Genomic DNA, 20,506 nt, shown 5'->3' on the forward strand with positions numbered 1-20,506 from the left:
ATATATATATATATATATAATGTGATAATATAAAAACGGGTACTACTACTTTATCTATTGGCAAAACTACATTTACTATTCATTTTGTTAGGTTGCCTTGAGTAATAATTTAAGTGGCATTGGTTACTTAGTTATACGTTAAGTAATTATTTAGAATAATGTTGAATTTTTATAGAAATAAAGGCTTAGTTAAGTAATTATTTAGGTTCATAGTGTATATAAATTGTATGATAGTCGAATTATAACTCAAGAGGTGCGCGAGGAAGTAGTACGTAATGAAGCATTCGGGGTGAGTTATCGATCTTGTCTCAAGACTGATACAGAAATAATTTTAATACTTTTGTTGCCTACTACGCTGAACTATCCCGAACTCTTACTTATGGTTGGGGGGTTTGTGTGATTTAAACTTATTACTGAAATTCAATACATTAAGATTTTTGGCAATAGCAACATCTCTTAAAAGTAGTTAAAATAGTAATAAGTACTTAAGCTCAGTTCAGTTAATCCCTGACAAAGCCGCGGGTGAAACCTTGATAGTGAAAAAATTTGATTAATATATTGTTCAAAACTAATTAAAGATAACTAAACAAATTATGGTGTAAGGTTTAAAACTAATTAAAGATTGGAGAGGGATTTGAAGAATTAGAATATTCAAATATAGTTGCGCTTTGCATTCGGCTTGGTAACAGTTAAAAATTATTTGTTATACAAGATAATTTTGAAATGTGACGAAGCTGGTCGCCAAAGGCAGCTAGCACATATTTGAAATTCATTTTTGTCTAAAAATATCATATTTAAAATATATTTTTGGTTCTTAACGCTGGTCTTTTTTTTTAATTATCATCATATGCGTGGTTTTTAAGTGTGATTTTTATCTTTCTTTAACATCATTGCAACATGTTTCTTGTTTTCTACGCTGGTTTTAACGTTAGTTAGTTTTTTCGCATGATTATTTTTTCTTCACCATTGAGAAAGAAACAATTGCCGAAAAAAATTAGATCATATTTTTATTATGTAAATTAAATTATTGGTAGATTATTGAGAAGAAGAAAAATTACAAATGCATTGATATTTATCATAAATATTACATTCTTTAACATTAAAACTAAAAGAAAACGGACAGTTAAAAAAGCAAACAATGGTTAATATATTCTTCAACTTTATTTCTAAAAGAAGATGGATTGTTAAAAAATAACATTTTACAAACACATAGAAATTCGCCATGATCATTTTATTCTTTAACATTAAATTTAAAAGCAATATTTTAGTTAAAAAAAAAAGTCAAATTAGAGACATATTGATGTTTGGAATTCTTTTTTAACAATAATGTAATTCTTCTTCAACAATGTAATTATTCTATTCTTCAAAATTAAAACTAAAAGAAACACATGCATTTTTACTATCAATATTTTTTTCAACATTGTAAGAAAATTGGTTACTGAAAAAAATGGATTGATATTATTATTGTAAAAATTAGATTGTTGGTAGATTGCTGAAAAGAAAGCAAATTACAAATTACATACTTGTTATGAATATTTAATTTTTCTACATTAAAACTAGGAAGATCGTTGAAAATAAGTAAAATGCAAAAACAAATATGCGTGTATTATGCATATTTGAAGATTGTTTTGTCTTCATTTTTCTAAAGTTTTCTTCAACAAAATAAACTATAAAAACTTTGTCCACTAAAAAGAAAAATCTAGAAGACTACAACTTAGTAAAGATTTAACAAGCCATTGCGTTCGAGAAGTGAAATATGTGCAAGATTAAAGATACTCTCTAAACATGGGATTAACTTCTTCGCCTTCATCATGTTTTGGCATTAGTCAATGTGAGTTATTGCAGTAATCCATGCATAACGACTAACAACGATCAGGTTCGTAAATCCGTGAACAAAATAAAAATGCTTCCACCGTAGATTTAGTGGTTTCGAGAAAACGGTTGTTTACAAACTGCTACTTGAAGTGTGAAATTAGTGGCCGAAGTTGTTTCTAAGTTTTTACATTTAGGGGCAAGCCATTAAGATTAAATATATTTCAATAAATTTTAATAATATTTTTATTAATATCATTTCTTATTATTATTGTAAGTTATTAGTTTTTGAAAATAATAACTTATTTTAATAGTTAAATTTTCGAAGTAAATTATTTCCACCTGTGATTTCGCAGTTTCGAGAAGAAAAAAAAAATTGTTTTTTGTTTACAAATTAATTCTTAAAATCTTAAAAGGGAGTCCGAATTTTTTTTTTTTATAAATATATACATTTATATGATTTAGTAAGTCATAAAATTTAAACATTTTTGAATGTATTTTATTATAATTAGTTATTACAATTTTTGTTTGTAAAAGCATTATTTTTAATTTTATTACTCTGCTAATTATTTTTTATTTAAATTAATTTGATGCATGAACTTAATGACTTAGAGAAATCGGTAATTTACAAACTCCTACTTGGAGTGTGAAATTAGTTATCAAAGTTATTTCTGAGCTTTTTGCATTTAGGGACAAGCTATAAAGATTAAAATTATTTTAATGGATTTTTATAATATTTTTTATTAATTCCATTTCCTATTATTTTCGTAAATTATGATTTTTTTAAAATAATTACTTATCTTAATTGTTAAATTTTTTAAGATAAATGTTTCCACCTTAGATTTTCCGGTTTCGAGAAAATAAAAATTGTTTTGTGTTTACAAATTATTTCTCGAAATGTTAAGAGAGTTAAATTTCTATTAATGAATTCTCACAAATAATTTAAGTTATTTATAAGTATTTATAATTATTAACTAGATTAAATAAGACATAAAATTCATAAAAATTTGTTATTCATAAAAATTTGTAATTCATAAAGACATAAAAATTTGAATGTTTTTATTATAGATAATTATGATAATTTTTATAGTTGTTTTTTGTAAAATAATATAATTTATTTTGTTAATTAATTTTTAATTAAAACTCGTTTTATCGTTAAATTTAGAGTCGAAGTTATTTCTTAGTTAGGTGTAAGCCAAGTTTATTATAAATATTGTTATGCAAAAAAGTTTTATTAATTCCATTTCTTTTTCTTTTTTTGTAATTCATTATTTTTCAAAAATAATTACTTACTTTAATAGTTAAATTTTATAAGTATTTTTTTTTACCTTAGATTTTGTGATTTTGGGAAAATAGAGATATTTTTGTGTTTACAAACTTATTCTTGAAACGTTAAAAGTGTGGTTAAACAAGTTGTTTTGAAATATTTTTACTTATAAGCTAGATTTAAAAGTCATAAAATTTTATCATGTTTGAATGCTTTTTATTTTTAATTAATTATAATAGTTTTATAGTTTTAAGAAAAATATTTATTTTATTAACTAATTTTTTTAAAATTAATATTAGCTTCATCCATAAATGTAGTATCTTTCACAAAAAGGTGGTTTACAAACTGCTACTTGAAGTGTGAAATTAGTGATCATCATAAACTCTAAACATATTTTATATCATGACTTCTTATGATAAGTTTTTAAAACTTCCTTTTTTTCTATTATTTCACTACTATTTTTTATAAATGAAATAATCAATTATTTTTCATAAAAAATTGCTTATTTCAGTTTAAATATTTTGATTAAAATTTGTTTTAGCAATTTCTTTAATAGATTTAGTAATTTCGTGCAAATGGTTGTTTACATATTGCTAATTGAAGTGTAAATGATTGGTTAAAGTTATTTGCAAGTTTTTACATTTAAGGGGATGACATATTTTTTGCTGTAAAATTGTAAAATATTTTAATAATTTTTATAATAGTTTCTATTAATTCGTTTCACTATTTTTGTAAATCATTATTTAAAATTTAATTAATATTAAGTTTATTATTTTTAAATTATATTTATAAATTATTATTCAAGTTTTGTTTCCACAGTAAATTTAGTTATTTTAAGAAATTGGTTGCTGACTTGAAATAAGAAATTGCAAGTCAAAAGTATAATACTTTATTTTTAAGCCCTTAAATTTAGAGGAAAAATTTAATCAGTCAATAATTTAAACTAAATTTTAATTTTTTTTTCTTTATTGCAGAATTTTATAACATTTTTAAACTATTTTTATTGGTTATTATTAAATGATTATGATTTTCTTTAAATGATGATTCATGAATTTTAAAATCTTTAATCATCATTTAAAAAATCGTAATGATTAAGGATGATTAATAATTAATGATTTTTCAAACAATGATTTTTTTTAAAAAAATCATTATATATTGTTTACATTTGAATGGGAATTGTTGTGTTTTTATGAAAAACGGTCTCTTGAAAAATTTAAAAATGTGACTTATCATTATGTTGCCTCAAACTTTTCCACTTTTTATAACTTCTTGTATTTTGCTCTTTTTTCTTTTCAATTTTTGGGTTTCTCGGTTTCTTAACAAAACCTTAGCACAAATAAACTATTGAGACAAAATAAGAAATAAATGAATGTACATGAGAGTTCTGCTATTATTTATTAAAAATTAATTTCATTATGATCATTTTGTCTCTATGGTAAAAAATTCATAATATCAAATTTTTCGCATTCATTTTATCAAAATTTTCGCAATATAAGCAATAATCTTCATTTAATTTAAATAAAATAACGCATAAAACGAATGTTCCTTTTCTGTGTGAATCGTTAGGTCTTGAACGGGTGTTGGAATAGCTGTTATCAGTTATCACGCAAATATTATTTTAGAAATATACTATTGAACTTTTCACAACTGCTGACAATTGTCTTATTTCGCCACCACCATAATGTTTCGTTGCATATTTTTCATACTTTTCGTTTCAGGTAATAATTTTCATAACAAATTTTTGAAATATTGAATATTTTGTTGTTGTATATTTCATGTTTTTGGGTCCTCTTACTTAAAAAATGAGCGTATATTTTTCTTTCTGTTATTGCAACGTACAATAAATATACAAAAATGTTCCCAAATGTTCGAAATATTTTTGATTCTAATTTTCCATTTTACTAAACATATTATTCAAACAAGATTTTTATTATTGTTTGGCATAAAAAATATCCATACCTTAATTAATCTTCATTTTCTTTTTATAAGCTTTTAAAATATCTCACACATTAAAAATTCACTTTTTTATTAAATTTCTAAACATTTATGCATGTGTTAAAAATGTATTTTTCAATTTTCTGCAAACAAATTTAACTAAACGTCTAAAATATGTGTTGTTCACGTTTTACAAGCCTCAATTGATTTTGTTATTACCATCACCAAAATGTTCCTTGGCTTGTTTTGACAATATGGTTTTTCACATTTATTTTATGAAACTAAAATCTATTAAGGGAGGCAAGGGAAAATTTTAGGAGCTTTTTAAAAAATAAATAAATTTTTTATTTCTTTTATGCTATGGTATCATTTAAGAAATACACAAAGCAATGTAATAAGATCATAAAATTTCTATTAAAAAAATTAAAGCAATTATGTTTCATATTTTTGAAACTATTGAAAATAAATGAGCAATAATAACAATAATAAGAAGTATACAACGTAAGCATACTAATTTTATAAAAAATAATATATGTGAAAAAAGGATACAAATATATAAACCTATTTAATAAGAATAAATAAATAAGTTTACATACATTCTATTTTTAAAAAAAAATTAAAAATCCATGCTTCTAATTTGAAATAAATTAATTTTATATTATTTAGAATAATGAAAACTTTGCTCTAATTTACAATCAGTATTCTTTGTTATAAGTTTTTTAAAAAATACCTAAATTAAAATATATATTTTTTTCCTATTTATCATTTTTTTCAAAAAATTAAATAAAAATATAGGCATGTTGTTCAGTTCCTTGCAGAAAAATTAAAATAATGATTCAAAGAAATGCATATTCCGTAAATAATATTTTAGTTTTATCGATTTAAAAGCGTGTATAAAAAGTCCACAAACTCTTGATGAAGATTTAAAAAAAAAAAACATATTTCAACAGAACATTTTTATAGAGTAACTATACCACATTTGCCGTATTTAAACGAAAATGTCTTTATTCAAGTTCCTCTGATAACAAAAATAAGTTACAATCACTCTTATGTGATACTTGATATGATCCCTTCATTTAGATATTAAAAAATTTGTTTTTATCTAATGTTTCCAAGCTTTTAAATTACCGTTTATCAGCTTCCGATATAGCTTAAAGACGTGCCAAGGAAAGTTACTCTTTTGTCTTTTGTTGCTTTATAAATTAATCTTATAATAATTAATTTGAAATTTAGGGTAAAATATCAAGCCAAGTACCAGAAGAGAAATACCCGATTTTTTAAGTTTCCCAAGCATGATAACGCAACTGAGCAGTGAAGGCTGAATAGCCTTATTAAAAGTTTATGCCTAAGAAAATTCAATCGGATTAAGTAATACTTCACACATTTCATTATTAGCCTAAGGAAAATAAGCTGTTGTAATAAGCTTAGATATTATTAAATAGATTAGATAGTAGATTTTATTATTAAATAGATTTTTCGATTAGTCTATGACAAATACTCGTAAAAAATATATATAATCGTGTTGAACCATAAAATCGTGCAAACTTGATGCAACCTTAATATCCCCATTATTGTAAATCTTAATTATTTCTCAATATTATCATTAGAGTTGAACGGAAACATTGTTCAATTAATCTCATTATTAGGCCTACAGCAATTTACATATTATGGTTCAAAGTCCCGACGTTGTTCCGACTTTTTGTGGGAGTGCAAAAATCAAGATGTATGTGACACTTTCTTTCGAAAGAATGGAGTGATTTTTTCTTTCTACTTTCCCATAATATTTTATAGCTATCCAAACTGCAGTTGAAGTAGTGATTTTTTCTTTCCACTTTTCCATAACATTTTATAGCTATCCAAACTGCAGTTGAAGCAGTGATTTTTTTCGTTCTATTTACTCATAATATGTTATAGCTATCCAAACTGCAGTTGAAGCAGTGATTTTTTTTTCTTTCTATTTTTTCATAATATGTTATAGCTATCCAAACTTTTCTTCCTATTTTCTCATAATATTTTATAGCTATCCAAACTGCAGTTCAAGCAGCGATTTTTTTTCTTTCTATTTTCCCATGATATTTTATAGCTATCCAAACTGCAGTTGAAGCAGTGGTTTTTTTCTTTCTATTTTCCCATAATATGTTACAGCTATCCAAACTGTAGTTTAAGCAGCAATTTTTTTTCGTTTAATTTTCCTATAATATTTTATAGCTATCCAAACTGCAGTTGAAGCAGTTCCAAAATGTACAGGACTAGAATTGGTCACTTGTGCCTTCCTGGTTGACGGTGATAAGACAACAAAAAATGGAATGGCTGAAAATGAGGCAGAATTGTTAGAAAAATGCAAGTAAGTTGCCTTCATGTGTTTGTTTCTTTACCAATAATGGCTGAATGACGTTAAATGATATTTTCTTCATTGCAGACAAAGTTTGCCAATTCTAAAATGTCTGAATGATTTTGCTATCAACTGCCCACATTCTGAGTTAGAGAGGTTGAGTGTATTCTTTCAAGAAGAATATAAGATGTTCAATAGAATATGTGATAAAAATGATCCCATTCAAAAGAGTAAGTTTATATTTATAGAATGAGAGAACACCAGTGTCATGTTTATAGAATAATTGAATAACCAGTGCTATGTTTATAGAACAATAGAACAACAGTGTGATGGTTATAGAATATTAGAGCACCAATGTTAAATTTATAGAATGATAGAATACAAAGTTTTATGTTTATAGCATAATAGAATAGTCAGTGCTATAGAACAACAGTGATTATAGAATATTAGAACACCAATGTTAAATTTATAGAATAATAGAATACAGAGTATTATATTTATAGAATAATAGAATAGCTAGTGCAATATTTGTAGAATAATAGAATAACTATTGAAATTGAACTGGGCGTTTGATGTCTTGCTACTTCATTTTCCTCTAGCCAACAATGTTTATTATAACCGAAAGCAGTTTTTTACGCATGAGACAGTGAAGATTGAAATTGTGCTCGTATTAAAATATTATTGTATGCAAACTATTTTGACGTTTATAATTTTTTAAAAAAAAATAATAATAACCATAAAAGTTTTAAACTTTAAAGTTAATGAAAAGTTTGAAACTTTGCGTTGGCAATTAAGAAATTATAACTTCATTCACTTTTAAAATTAAAAGAACTTTAATATGAAAATTTACAATACGTTTCATTACGTTTCATACGTTACATTACGTTTGCAATTAAAGAATTCGCTATAGTTGAAAATTTTAAAAATAACTTGTAGTAAAAATATGCGTGAAATGCTTGCAATAATTTGTTTGTAAAAAGAAATACATGATTAATTCCTACCTAAATTTTAGAAGAAAAAAAATCCTTCTGAATGTACAAAAAATGTTTGCAGTTATGTTATTTTTTGTTTAAAAATAACTCAAATTTAAATCGTCTAAAAAATTTAAATAAAACTCTTAAAGAGTACATGAAGACTTAGAATTATATGTTTGTAGTAAAAAAATTGTTCCGACGGTTGCAATTTGAAAAAATATCCTTTTAAAAAATTTCGATAAACGGCTTGTAATTATGCGCTTTTAATTAAGAAATACAAAATTAATTCGTGTTTAAAAAATTTTAATAGTTCTAAAAATTTGTGTGAAAGGCCTGCAATTATGCGTTTATAAGTAAATAAACAACATAAAAACAAGTTTTAAAAAAAGTAAAAATTTATTCTAAAAATGTTTATTGAAAAATTGGGAGATTCTATTTCAGAAAAACAAAGCATTTATATGGTTAGATGGAAAAATAAGCTCATGAATAATTAATTACATGTGTTAATGTTTAGATCATTTTTTAAAAATGAAATGTAATTGCATTAATGCCAACCTTATTTTTAATCTATGAGACAATTTAAAAGCATTAGAAAAAAAGAAAATGGTAAATGCTTTTTTGGCAATTTGTTCAGTTATTTTATTAAACTAACGCCAAAAAAATAATCAACAATACTAACCCTTTATCTTATTATGCAACTTTACTAACTAAATATTTTGGGAAGCAAGCATTTACAAATTGCATTTTCTTTTGTATCGCGCAATCTGAATAGTTGAATGTAATGAACTTTTTAAACGGTTTAATATTTTGAAAAAAATCTTATTTTAAAACAGTTAATAGCAAAAAACAATGTCTGGAATTTTTATTTTTATTTTTTTAGAATACTTGGCGAACGCAGAATGTATAAATAAACACCGAAAAAAGACGGAGAAAAAGTGTGGAGCTCTCTTAGAGTTTGAAGAAGCGGAAGTTTTCAACAAAAATCACTGCGAGTAAGTGGAATTTTAACAATAAATAATTATTTCGTTGATGCTTTTGATTTTCTGTTGATTTCTTAAGATAGACTGACTAAAGAAATATAGATGGCAGCACAAAAAATCTAACCAATTTAAATTACTTGCAATTCACTCATGCTAAAGAACTTTTCGGAAGCAATTCACACGAAAATGTGAGTGTAGGAATTTCCTTTTTTTATAGCAAAATTAAACGAATTTGAAAGCCAATATTCAGCCTATATAAAAGCAAGTAACAAAGTAGAGTCAATATCATTAGTGCTGCCATCTACTTTAAAATTGTGAAAACATCCATTTTTTTTTCTTTTGAATTTTTTTATTTTTTGTAAATGCTTCTTTTATTGATTAATTAATGTAATGCGAACTGTTAAACGAAATTTTCAGTTAGTTTCCTTCACGAAACTTACCTCTCCTACACTTTAGGAACCCATTTCTATTAATGTCAATCTTAAAATCTCCAACTTAAAATGATTAAGTTTTATTTAGAATGTATTTATTTAAAATGTAGTTTTAAATTTCGATTCATTTCTATGAGAGAAATAATGAAAATTATAAAATCAATAGTGGGGAACAAAACTTGCTTGATAACCTGCTAAAACAGTGAGCAAAAATTAGTGAAGTAAACGTAAAATAATAGAAATTTTTTAACTAATTAAACAGATTCTGAGAAACAAAAATTTTGAGAAAGTCATTTTAAGATACACTTTAATTTTCAAAATAAATAAGACGTATATAATTTTCCAAATAAACAATACTTTTTCAAACAAGTTAAATATATTTCAACAAATCAAACATGTTTTAAAGTTTTTAATCGCATCTTTTTCAATAGTGGTCCTTCAGAATTTGATCAGATTCCTCTCTTAAATATTATTTTGCGACACCTATAATGCATAAAAATTTTACTTCAACTTTCTCAGGTAATCAAGTATGTTTCGAAGTTTTTAATGTTGGTTATCAGATTTATGATGATAATGTTGTTTTTTCCGTCTCTTAAATATTAATTTACGATCCCTATTATATTCATTGTGGTTAATATGTACTTATTTTTAATTTTGTTTACAAAATTCATATAAATATATGATAAAGGAAACACCTGTGATTCTGTAAGTTATTATGTTAATTTCCTTTTATTATCTTCAGTAAATTAAATTTTTAAATTAAAATGTTTAACATTAATTTTAAATTTATATTTACCTGCATGCCTACATACTTAAATTTATACTCTCGATAGCTCGAAAGGAAACTTAAAAGAATTTCAAGATAGCAAGTTTTAGAAATAACAAATTCAGAACTAAATGCGTTCAAAAAACTAAAAAAATATATTCTAAAAAATATTACTATAAAAAGTAGAGACAGAAGCATAAGAATAATTACTAATGAATATATATGTATTGATAGTTGACTATAAGTCTAAGTTCAATAATGATAATTATGCATCAAGTAGAAGAGAAAGTAGTAGAAAAAAATAATTATGCATCAAGTGAAAAATAATTGATTTACAATTACTCTACTATTTTTAAAAAAAAAAAAATTCAGTTTCTATTTCGAAAAAAAAATTGACCTAACAAGGTTTTGAAAAGAAACCCTTCGACATATTCAAATTAATATTGGGTGCTTATAAATATCAAGGTAAAAAATATTTTTTTGACAAAACAAAGTTTTCGAGAAGTCGAAGTTCGAGATATATCGTGAGTATATTGTATATATATTACTTATGTGCATGTCAAATAAAAAAATGTATTGTATTTAGTTAATTTAATTTTCAATTTTTAATTGTAATTTTATTTATTTTTTTCCCTCTCATTCCAGTGCTTATCAAAGCAGCTATAAATGTGCTGAGAATGAAATTGGTAAGAATTGTGGGAAAGTAACTGTTGAATTTGAAAAAGAAATCTGGTCCCCAGTGACGAAATTTATGGATAACGTCTGCTCGGAATTCCAGCCAGCATTCATAAAATATGTTCCAGAAATTCGACAAAAATACTCAATTTATTAGTTATATCGTTTAATAACGCACATAGCTTGCTTCCCAAAAATAAATTTCTTTTATTTTTTTGATGAAAACTTGAACTTTAGTATCTTTCAAACTAAATTATATATCACTAATGTTTTAATTAATTTTTTTCGTCAAATTAGAAACAATTAAACTCTAAAACACAGAAATTAAAAATTCTCATTTTGGTTACTTGTTCCTTTGTTTTTAACTCAATGAGAAAATATTGGTAAACCTTACAGAATGAGATATTTGATTTTGATACACTTCAGTGAAAACTGTTTTTAATAAATTACTACACTTGTAGAATAAATTTTCCAACAACGCGCAATGTTATTGATAGCATGTGATGACTTTTTCTATGGTGCTGCCATCTCTTAAAGATCATAAAGTTGATCGTGATATGTTTTTTTCACTGAATAATTTTTTCCATAAAATCAAACATCTGATTACTGGGATGTTGTGTGATATTCCGTTTCATTAAGTGCTATAACATATGTACGGTTCTTTAAAATGAACAACTCTTCTTTGTACAAGTCATACAAAATCAAAGTATTAGAAATAACTGAAAAGCTATTACAATTTTACATTTTGGTGCTGCCATCTATTAACATTTATATAAAAAAAAGTATATGGTGTGACTGAGTGATTTTGAATACGATGTTTATTAGAGCCTAATTTTTCCTAAATTAAACTCTTTATAATCGAGGGTGAAAATAATAATTTTCTTTATAAGATGTAATCAAATATTTGAAATAAATTTCCACAGTATGCCTTACTGATTATTAATATATATGAACAATCTCATTTTTTTTATAAATTTTAAATGATATGTATTCTGTATGATTTGAGATATATTCAAGTCAGACACTGGCCCCCATTTAGATTTACAGAGGCTATAGATGCAGAACCATCGGAGGCCCGCTTGCTATGCCATTTAAAAATAATGTACATTATTTATTTCAATCATTGTTTATTTTAATTTTTGCTTTAAATTCTTTATTTCTTGAAACTTTTCTTGTATATAAGTATCTCTTGAAGAAAAAAAACAAGGTATTATTTGCATAATTCAAGGGATGCGTGAACCGAGTCTCTCAGGACCCATAATATTATATCAAGCAGTGGATCAATCCAGGTTTTATGGGTTGCGGCAACTGACTAAATTTACCTGAAGTTAGTCATAACACAAATTTGATAGGGAATCGTTTACCCTTAATAAACAGAATCTTTGTTTGCCAAGCTTTTACCCTTTACAAGCAAAAAAATTACGGCAAAGGGCCTTGTTATGGAAAACTTGGTACTAAGGCCAGAACTTCGGTTTTGTGCTTCCTTTATAAATGTGACTTTCTTTGACAACATTATACGTTAAAAAATATGAATAATGGTCTAATAATAATTATGAAATAATCATAATAGTATTTTTTCTCATTATCTTAGATTTATGGTTAAATTTAGGATTTGAATTTTCTTGATCATTTTTTTTTAACAAACTTTTGATGATAGAATGTCATTTGACGGCCCTATAACTTTCAAGAATGAAAACATGGCAATGGGAAGTTGGGTGGCTTTTTTCGTAGTCATCTTGGATTTATTGTTAAGTATTTGATATGCGTTTTCTAGACGATTTTTTTTTCTTTTTGTGTTTAACCAACTTTTGATGAAAAAGTGCCATTTTATAGCACTATACCTTTCAAAAATGATGCAACATAGTAATATATTAAATGACATTTTTCTCGCCCTCTTTGATTTGTATTAGTCTTAGATTTACGGCTAAATTTTTGATTTCAGTTTTCTTGATGATTTTTTTTTTTTACATTGACAAAACCTCTGATGATAGGGGGTCATTTGACGCCACTAAACCCTTCAAAAGTGATGAGACATAGAAAAATAAAGTGGTTTTTTCGTGCCATCTTGGATTTATGGTTAAATTTTTCATTCGCGTTTTCTTGATTTTTTTGTATTTAACAAACTCTTAATGATACAGTTTCATTTGACAGCACTATACTTTTCAAAAATGAGGACACATAGAAAATTATTAAGTAGTTTTTTTTTTCTTGCCATCTTGGATTTATAGTTAGATTTTTGATTTGTATTTTCTTGATGATTTTTTTTTTCTTTCCCTTTTTGCATATTGTCAAAAATTTTAATCCATTGTTACCACTATTTTTTTTTTTGCTGAGGTAAACTAAATACATTTATACGAACAGAACTGTAGTTATCAAGAAAAAAATTAATTTAAAATTTGCAGAATAACAATTACTTACAAGAATAATTGCGAATATATTACTGAAACTGCACTTGTTCTTTAAACGAAATGTTTTAGCAGCGAAGTCAGTATATTGATTCGAATGCGCGTGAAAACATGTGTTGTTTGTAAACGATACAAACAAATAATGAACAAATGAATAAATAAAACTACAATAATAAAAAGCAAATAAAAAATGTTACGGCACTGTGAAAAGTTCGAGTTTTCCTCAACGTCAAAAATGGTGGCAACTATGTGCCAAAAATTTTTAAAGTGCATTTAACAAACTTTTGATAACAGAGTGTTATTTGCGTTTGACAACACTATAACTTTCAAATAAATAACCAGATAATAAATTAAATAAAATAAGAAATAAAGATTTAAAATAAAGGGGGTTGTTAGAGTAGAAGAAACAGTGCTGGATAGTTTTCCATACATTTTTTTCTCCTCAAAAATGAAAAGCAATTAAATTTTTGGTTTTGAATAAGTAATTTAAAAATAGAATTAGTCTAATTTTAGATTTTTTTTAAAATTTAATTTAATCGCAGTACAAAGGAATGAAAACTAATTTGCATGATACCAAAAAAATATTAACGTAATTTACGTAATATATATAGAAATATATATTTATCAAAAATCTAAAGTAGACAAATATATAATACTGAACTACCTTTCAAAAACTGCTGATTACGGAATTGTATTAGTGTTACTTGATCAACAAAAAATATGAATAGGTTATCTGACATACAGCACAACTTACATAGTGATTTTAGAGTGATAGCTTTGTATCGAATAGAGTATATATCTCCATAAGTTTAGTTTTGAAGATTAAGTAGAAAGTATTAAAAGAATTTTAAAAAAAGTTTTAAAAGAATATTTAAAATTTCCCCAGCCGTCCCTCCTATAAATGAGTTCAGCACTTACAGTGATCAATTGATAATTGAGTTAAGTGTAAGGTACTTGACATGTAGCGTTTTTTATTTTTGTCGCTGCTGTTTTTGTTTTTTTCTTCGGGAAAGAGCTCCAAATTAACTTGTTAAGGTCATATATAACATTAGAATAAACTGAAATATAAATTCTATCACTGTTTCACTGTCGGCATTCTATCTTCAAATATAACAACCACACAAAATGAAAAACACTTGTGGTCTAATTTTTTAATATTTAAAAACTTACTCCAATACTACATTATCTCACTTAGCTCATAAAAATTTACAAAAAATGAGAATAAGGCATTGAATTTGATAATTTTTATCTAATTGCAAAATAAGTCTCCAAACTGGCGATTTTTTTAAAAAAGTTTCATAATTTTTAAACTATTTTAGTTTTTTGACCGTTCTAAGACCAGATAATTCTTTACGGCAAGATGACATAGATAATTTAAAATTATAGCTTTGCTGAAAGTCTAAAGCTTTAATTATAGCTTTGCTTAAAATCTTTTATTTTCCTTGGCGTAGGAGCTTCGAAAAATCATGAGAATAAACTAAAATATAAATTCCGTCACTCTTACTGTATCTATTCTGTTTCACTGTATCTATACTGTCCTCAAATTCAACACAAAATGATACAATTGCGCAAAAGCATTCCTCCCGACAGAAAAATTTGTCATTTCCACCAAAACAGTCCTTTTGACAAGCGCTACAAATCTCCTGCGATTCCCGCCTACCACTTGGAGAAGAATTTCTCCTTCCGTAATTTCTCCTTCCCCATCTTCAATATCACTTTCAGAAAATGCATTTTTTTCATCGGATGACGTTACCAGCATAATCTGTCATTTCAGAGGACGTCACTCCCTTGTCCAGAAAATGTCGTGCCTTCTTAAAAGGGATAGTTAATCATAGTTTCTATCACATTTTCAAGAAAGTGGGATGACGTGGAGTAATGCAGTTTGAGCAGTTTCTATTTTTATTTAACACTAGGAGGCATAGCCCCCTTTTCGGTCCAGCTCACCAACCGCGATGATGGCCTTACAATAATTTTTGTTTCTTGGCTGAAAACAGATTTGTAACTAGAATTTAAATTATTCACTCGACATTTATGTACTAAAAGGAATTCTGTTTGCTTACGCTTGTGCCATCACTTACCACATCCAAATATTACAATCTATTAGTATTAAAAACATTTAGATCTCTTGGTGAACAGAAGTAATTTTTCTAAGTAATCATTTTCTAAAGTAACATTTATATTGTTATAACATTACACTGTTCAAACGAATTTACTTTAGTTTTCCGAAATGTTGGGTACAAACCGAATTCGTACGATAGCACACCATCCCATTTCAAATGGCATAGTGGAAAGATTTCACCGCCACTTAAAATCATCAATAAAAGTGCATGAAAACTCACAGTGGACAGAAGTACTTCCAGGTAGTCTTTTTAGGAATTCGCACTACAGTAAAGGGGGATATCTACGCATCGTGTGCCGAACTGGTATATGGAACAACTCTTCAACTTCCAAGCGACATGCTAGAAACATCTATCATTTCACCATGTGATGACATTTTTGTTGATCGTCTTAGAAACACCATGCGTGAATTGAATCCAATTGCAACATCGGCGGATGGACGAACTGCATTTTACGTAAATCCCTCACTGAGCACTTGTTCTCACGTGTTTTGAAGAGTGGATTTTGCAAAACATCCCTTGTGTCAACCCTATACAGGTTCACATATGGTTTTGAAACGGTCACCTAAAAACCTTACAATTCAACTAAATGGTAGGTAATCTAGTGTGTCCATAGACCGTGTAAAGCCAGCTTATTTGATTCCTACTACAGAGAAGGTTGAATCAAAGTTACAAGTTGTAAAACCTGGAATTTCCAAATCCTTCTTTTCCGAATCAAACTTTGTTTTTCGTATTTTTCTCGTAAACTATGGATCGCACAGGAACGCTTCTTTGGGCAGTTTTTATGTACACCCAACGAGGAATCTAGCTGTGCAGAGTTTATGCGGCCGTTTCGGGACACCCTGTATATATTTACCTGGTCGCCTATTTCATTGAAATTGAATTTAAATTTCTAGGTTTATACCCCAAATAAAAAATATGTGTGTTTCATGAAAATTTTATTTATTTAAAAAAAGGGGTTCCCGAAGGTAGTGACATAAATTTTTTAATGTTTTAAAAAGAAAAAAAAAAAAAAAAAGAAAAAANACACTGATTTTATTTTAAGGTTCAGTGCCATTGCCCGGTGTATATTTGCCCGATACTCCAACCACTGATGTTTCTTTTAATCTATCGTCAGTAAGTATTAAAATGTCGAATAAATGTAATTATATCCACGAATAAATTAATATCAAATCGGATGTAATAAATGTTTCGGACATTCACCAAAGGACATTCGGACATTCACCAACAACCACCGATTTCGTTAATTCACAGTAACATACACATCATTTACATAATAACCTCATCAGGACGTTTATTTCATACTTTGCCGGTTTCTCATTTGGCATTCTTTGGAATGCCAAGGCAATGTGTGAAATATAAATCATTTCATACTTTGCCGGCGAGTTTTAGGCATTATATAGAATGCCTAGGCATGCTATATAATGCCGGATTTCATACTTTGCCTGTAACATATGTACTAAAAGGAATTATGTTTGCTTACGCTTGTGCCATCACTTACCACGTCCAAATATTACAATCTATTAGTATTAAAAACATTTAGATCTCTTGGTGAGCAAAAGTAATTTTTCTAAGTAATCATTTTCTAAAATAACATTTATATTGTTATAACATTATATTATTCAAACAAATTTGATGAGTTTATGTCCGTAATTTAATATTTCAGCTTACCAAACGGGTGGATATGTTAAATATTGTGCATGAAGCTGATCGTTAGGCTTTAAAACATTTTACAGATCTCTTTAACTGATAATTTATAACAGTTTATTAATGTTATTTGCTCGAAAACAGTAATTGTAAAACGGTTAACAAGATTAGACGATCTTTCTAAATTACTTTATCTTAAAATGCAGGGCAGAATTGCATTATAATAATAAAAAAATAATTTTAAAAAAATCAATTCTCTTAGTTTTAAACCTTTGATTTAAAAGCGTAATAATAGAAGTACGGGAAAATAACTTTAAATTAGGGATACGAAAATATTTATAGAAAAACAATACCTTTATGACTTTTATTAAATTTATGCTGATGACGATCAAAGCAATACGAAAATTATTAAACAAATGTCAGCCATTGACTATTAGATCATTAGGCTTCTAGCTCTCCAGTACTTCTTAACAATACAGTCAAAGTCTTTTAGTGCAGAGCGCGTGTCCAAATGCGCAGCAGTCATGGCTTGGCCGTGACTAGTTATGTGACTTATGTGACTACTTTTATGTGACTAGTTACATAAAAGACAATCTGATGAAGAAGTCAGCTTGAAGCGAAATGAATGAGAACGTAGACAATCATGTCCGGTCAAAATACAAAAATGAATGAGGAAAAACTGGATCCTACCACGTGATTTTTGCGGCCAATAAAATGCACGGACAACAAGGAAAACTGCGACACCATCATTAGATTTGTAGATATATTTACCGGGTCGCCCATTTCATTGAAAAAATTCCTAGGTTTATACCCAAAATTAAAAATGCTTGAGTTTCATTAAAATTTTATTTGTTTAAAAAAAATACGTAAATTTTTGGTGACTTTGAAAATCATAAGTGACATAAAAAAAAAAGAAAGAAAGAAAATTAATAAATCAAAATAATCTAAAATATAAACAATCAACGTTCCCACCCCCCATCGGGCGGCAGTAAAATTATCAAACGTTGACAGGTCCGCGGTGATAAAAAGGTTGGGGAACACTGCGTTAAAAGACTCAAATGACTAAATACATACAAATAGATTAGGAATTGAGAGAGTGAGAGAGAGAGAGAGAGAGAGAGAGAGAGAGTAATCACAGGTAATACATTAAACAAAAAATTTAAAAATAACACACTGGTTTGCCATACTAATACTATTTTCTAATAACTGTTAGTTATTACGTTTAAATTATTAAACGGTTAATAAAAAAAATTTATATTAATAACACCAAAATTTTCCCTTTATAAGGTCATGGGAAGTGCGTGAGGTCATGATGAAAAACCCAAACCTTAGTGGTAATTTTCTCATGTGAATTTTCGTTCATTCATTTGATCGCCTCTCATCGTATTTATTTAAAGTTATAAACGCAGAATCCATAAATTCGGCAATATATACGCAAGTAAGTTTATAGCCAATTATTAGAAGTAAGTGAAGTTTTGAAAATCGAATTAAAAAAACGTCTTAAAAATCAAATTAAATTTAGATAGAAGGATTTCTTTAAAAATTTGAACACTATTTAAAATTAATTTAAATTTGACAACTATTTTAACATAACACATTACATGAAAGAAAGACAATACATTAAGTGTTATAAATATATCAAAATCTGAAAGAAATTTTTTCTTTTGTTTGCGATTTAAGGAAGAAATCAGGCTTCTAGTAATAGTGAAAAGAGTGAGTGGATCAAATTAGATTTAAAATCATTGTTCTAAGCATATCAATATAGAGTTTTTTAGAAGAGTATATAGAACTTATTGCTTATTATTCATTTGCTCAAATACTAAAGTAGTTATTAATTGCTACCCGAAAGACAGCAAAAATTAAAAACTACAAACGCATTTCTAAACTCTCATTCAATTTTAAATTTTTTTTTTCTCTCAAAAATATTATGATGTAGAAGTAAATCACTGCCACATCCACATCACCCACGCCGCTAAAATCGTAACTCCATCCATCTCTGCCAAAAATGGAAGCGGGGGAGGATGACGTGTAGGTCCAAGACTCACCTTTCTGCTAAGGGTTCAGGTCGGTTGAGTCGGGATGATGTCGCCCGGGATGTTAATTGATTTTTGGGAGGAGTGTCATTATGGAATTCAGACGTGATGCAACCACCGTATGACAAAGATGGATGACCGATGACATCAGGTAGCCCCCGTGTGACGTAGATGGGCACTTACGTGGGAACAAGTCCACCGGTTGACCAGCATCTCTTAGATGTGACACAAAAGGATGAGCTATTTGTTCATTTGCAGCATCCTTTTTCTCTGGTGGTGGGATGACAGCATTCTGTAGAGATGAATGTGAAGAGATTTTTTTTTATGATGGATTTTGATTATTAACTGGATTATGCACTTTTTTGTGGTACACAAGATTGGTTAATTTATTTGACTATTTTTGGATGATTGGTTACATTAATTATTGATTTAAAACCAGTTTAAGAAAGAAGTATTAAAATATTAGATCATGTTGGACTAATATATCATTTTGGTGTAATCTTATTCAAGTGCAATTCAAGTGCAATTTCGAACCATAATATGGGGAAATTTTTTTGTAATCTTAACATAGTGTTATGTTAGCGTAATATGGTGATATTTTGATGCGATATTAATATGGTGCCATTTTGAATCGTGACATGTTAAAATTTTCGTGCAATCTTAATATAGTGCCATGTTATAGCACAATATAGTGAAATTTTGGTGCACTCTTAATATAGTGCTATGTTGATCCACAATATGGTGAAATTATTGATTCAATGTTTGATACAGTTCTTGATAGAACATAATATGTTGATATTTTGGTGCAATCATAATATAGTGTCATACTACGTATTGTTAAGTTCAAATTGCATTTCCCGCCTTTATTTAAAGCTCGATTCTCAGGAGGTTATATTTATTTTTTTATTTATTTGCTTAGTTTGTTATAAAATAAATGGTTTTACAGGTAAATATTTGGCTCAGAGAAAATAGTTTATGAGAAATAAGAAATGTTTTCCAAACAAATTTAAATATAAAGTTTCGGGTCATTAATTCTTTTTTATTTATTTATTTTTTTTTTTTTTTTACTTTTAAGGAAAAAAGGAAGAATATGTTACTGATATGTTATGAAGAATATGTTTCATTTTAACCC

At 27.1% G+C, this 20,506-nt stretch overlaps 1 protein-coding gene across 2 annotated transcripts in view; it reads left to right on the forward strand.

Annotated features, from left to right (window-relative positions):
• The window catches only part of LOC107450399 (uncharacterized), a 15,084-nt gene extending 2,984 nt beyond the window's left edge, over positions 1-12,100 (forward strand). The window contains exons 1-5 of one of the 2 annotated variants that reach the window (XM_043042571.2): positions 4,644-4,797; positions 7,223-7,358; positions 7,434-7,576; positions 9,201-9,312; positions 11,143-12,100. In XM_043042571.2, the coding sequence (XP_042898505.1) occupies positions 4,761-4,797; positions 7,223-7,358; positions 7,434-7,576; positions 9,201-9,312; positions 11,143-11,329 (615 nt within the window). In that variant the 5' untranslated portion in view covers positions 4,644-4,760 and the 3' untranslated portion in view covers positions 11,330-12,100. Of the gene's footprint in view, positions 1-4,643; positions 4,798-7,222; positions 7,359-7,433; positions 7,577-9,200; positions 9,313-11,142 lie in introns of those variants that run through there. The other variant, XM_043042572.2, reaches the window with a different exon arrangement.
• The last annotated feature ends 8,406 nt before the right edge of the window (positions 12,101-20,506 follow it).

Source organism: Parasteatoda tepidariorum, chromosome 7 (genome assembly GCF_043381705.1).
Source record: "Parasteatoda tepidariorum isolate YZ-2023 chromosome 7, CAS_Ptep_4.0, whole genome shotgun sequence".
NCBI lineage: Eukaryota > Metazoa > Arthropoda > Arachnida > Araneae > Theridiidae > Parasteatoda > Parasteatoda tepidariorum.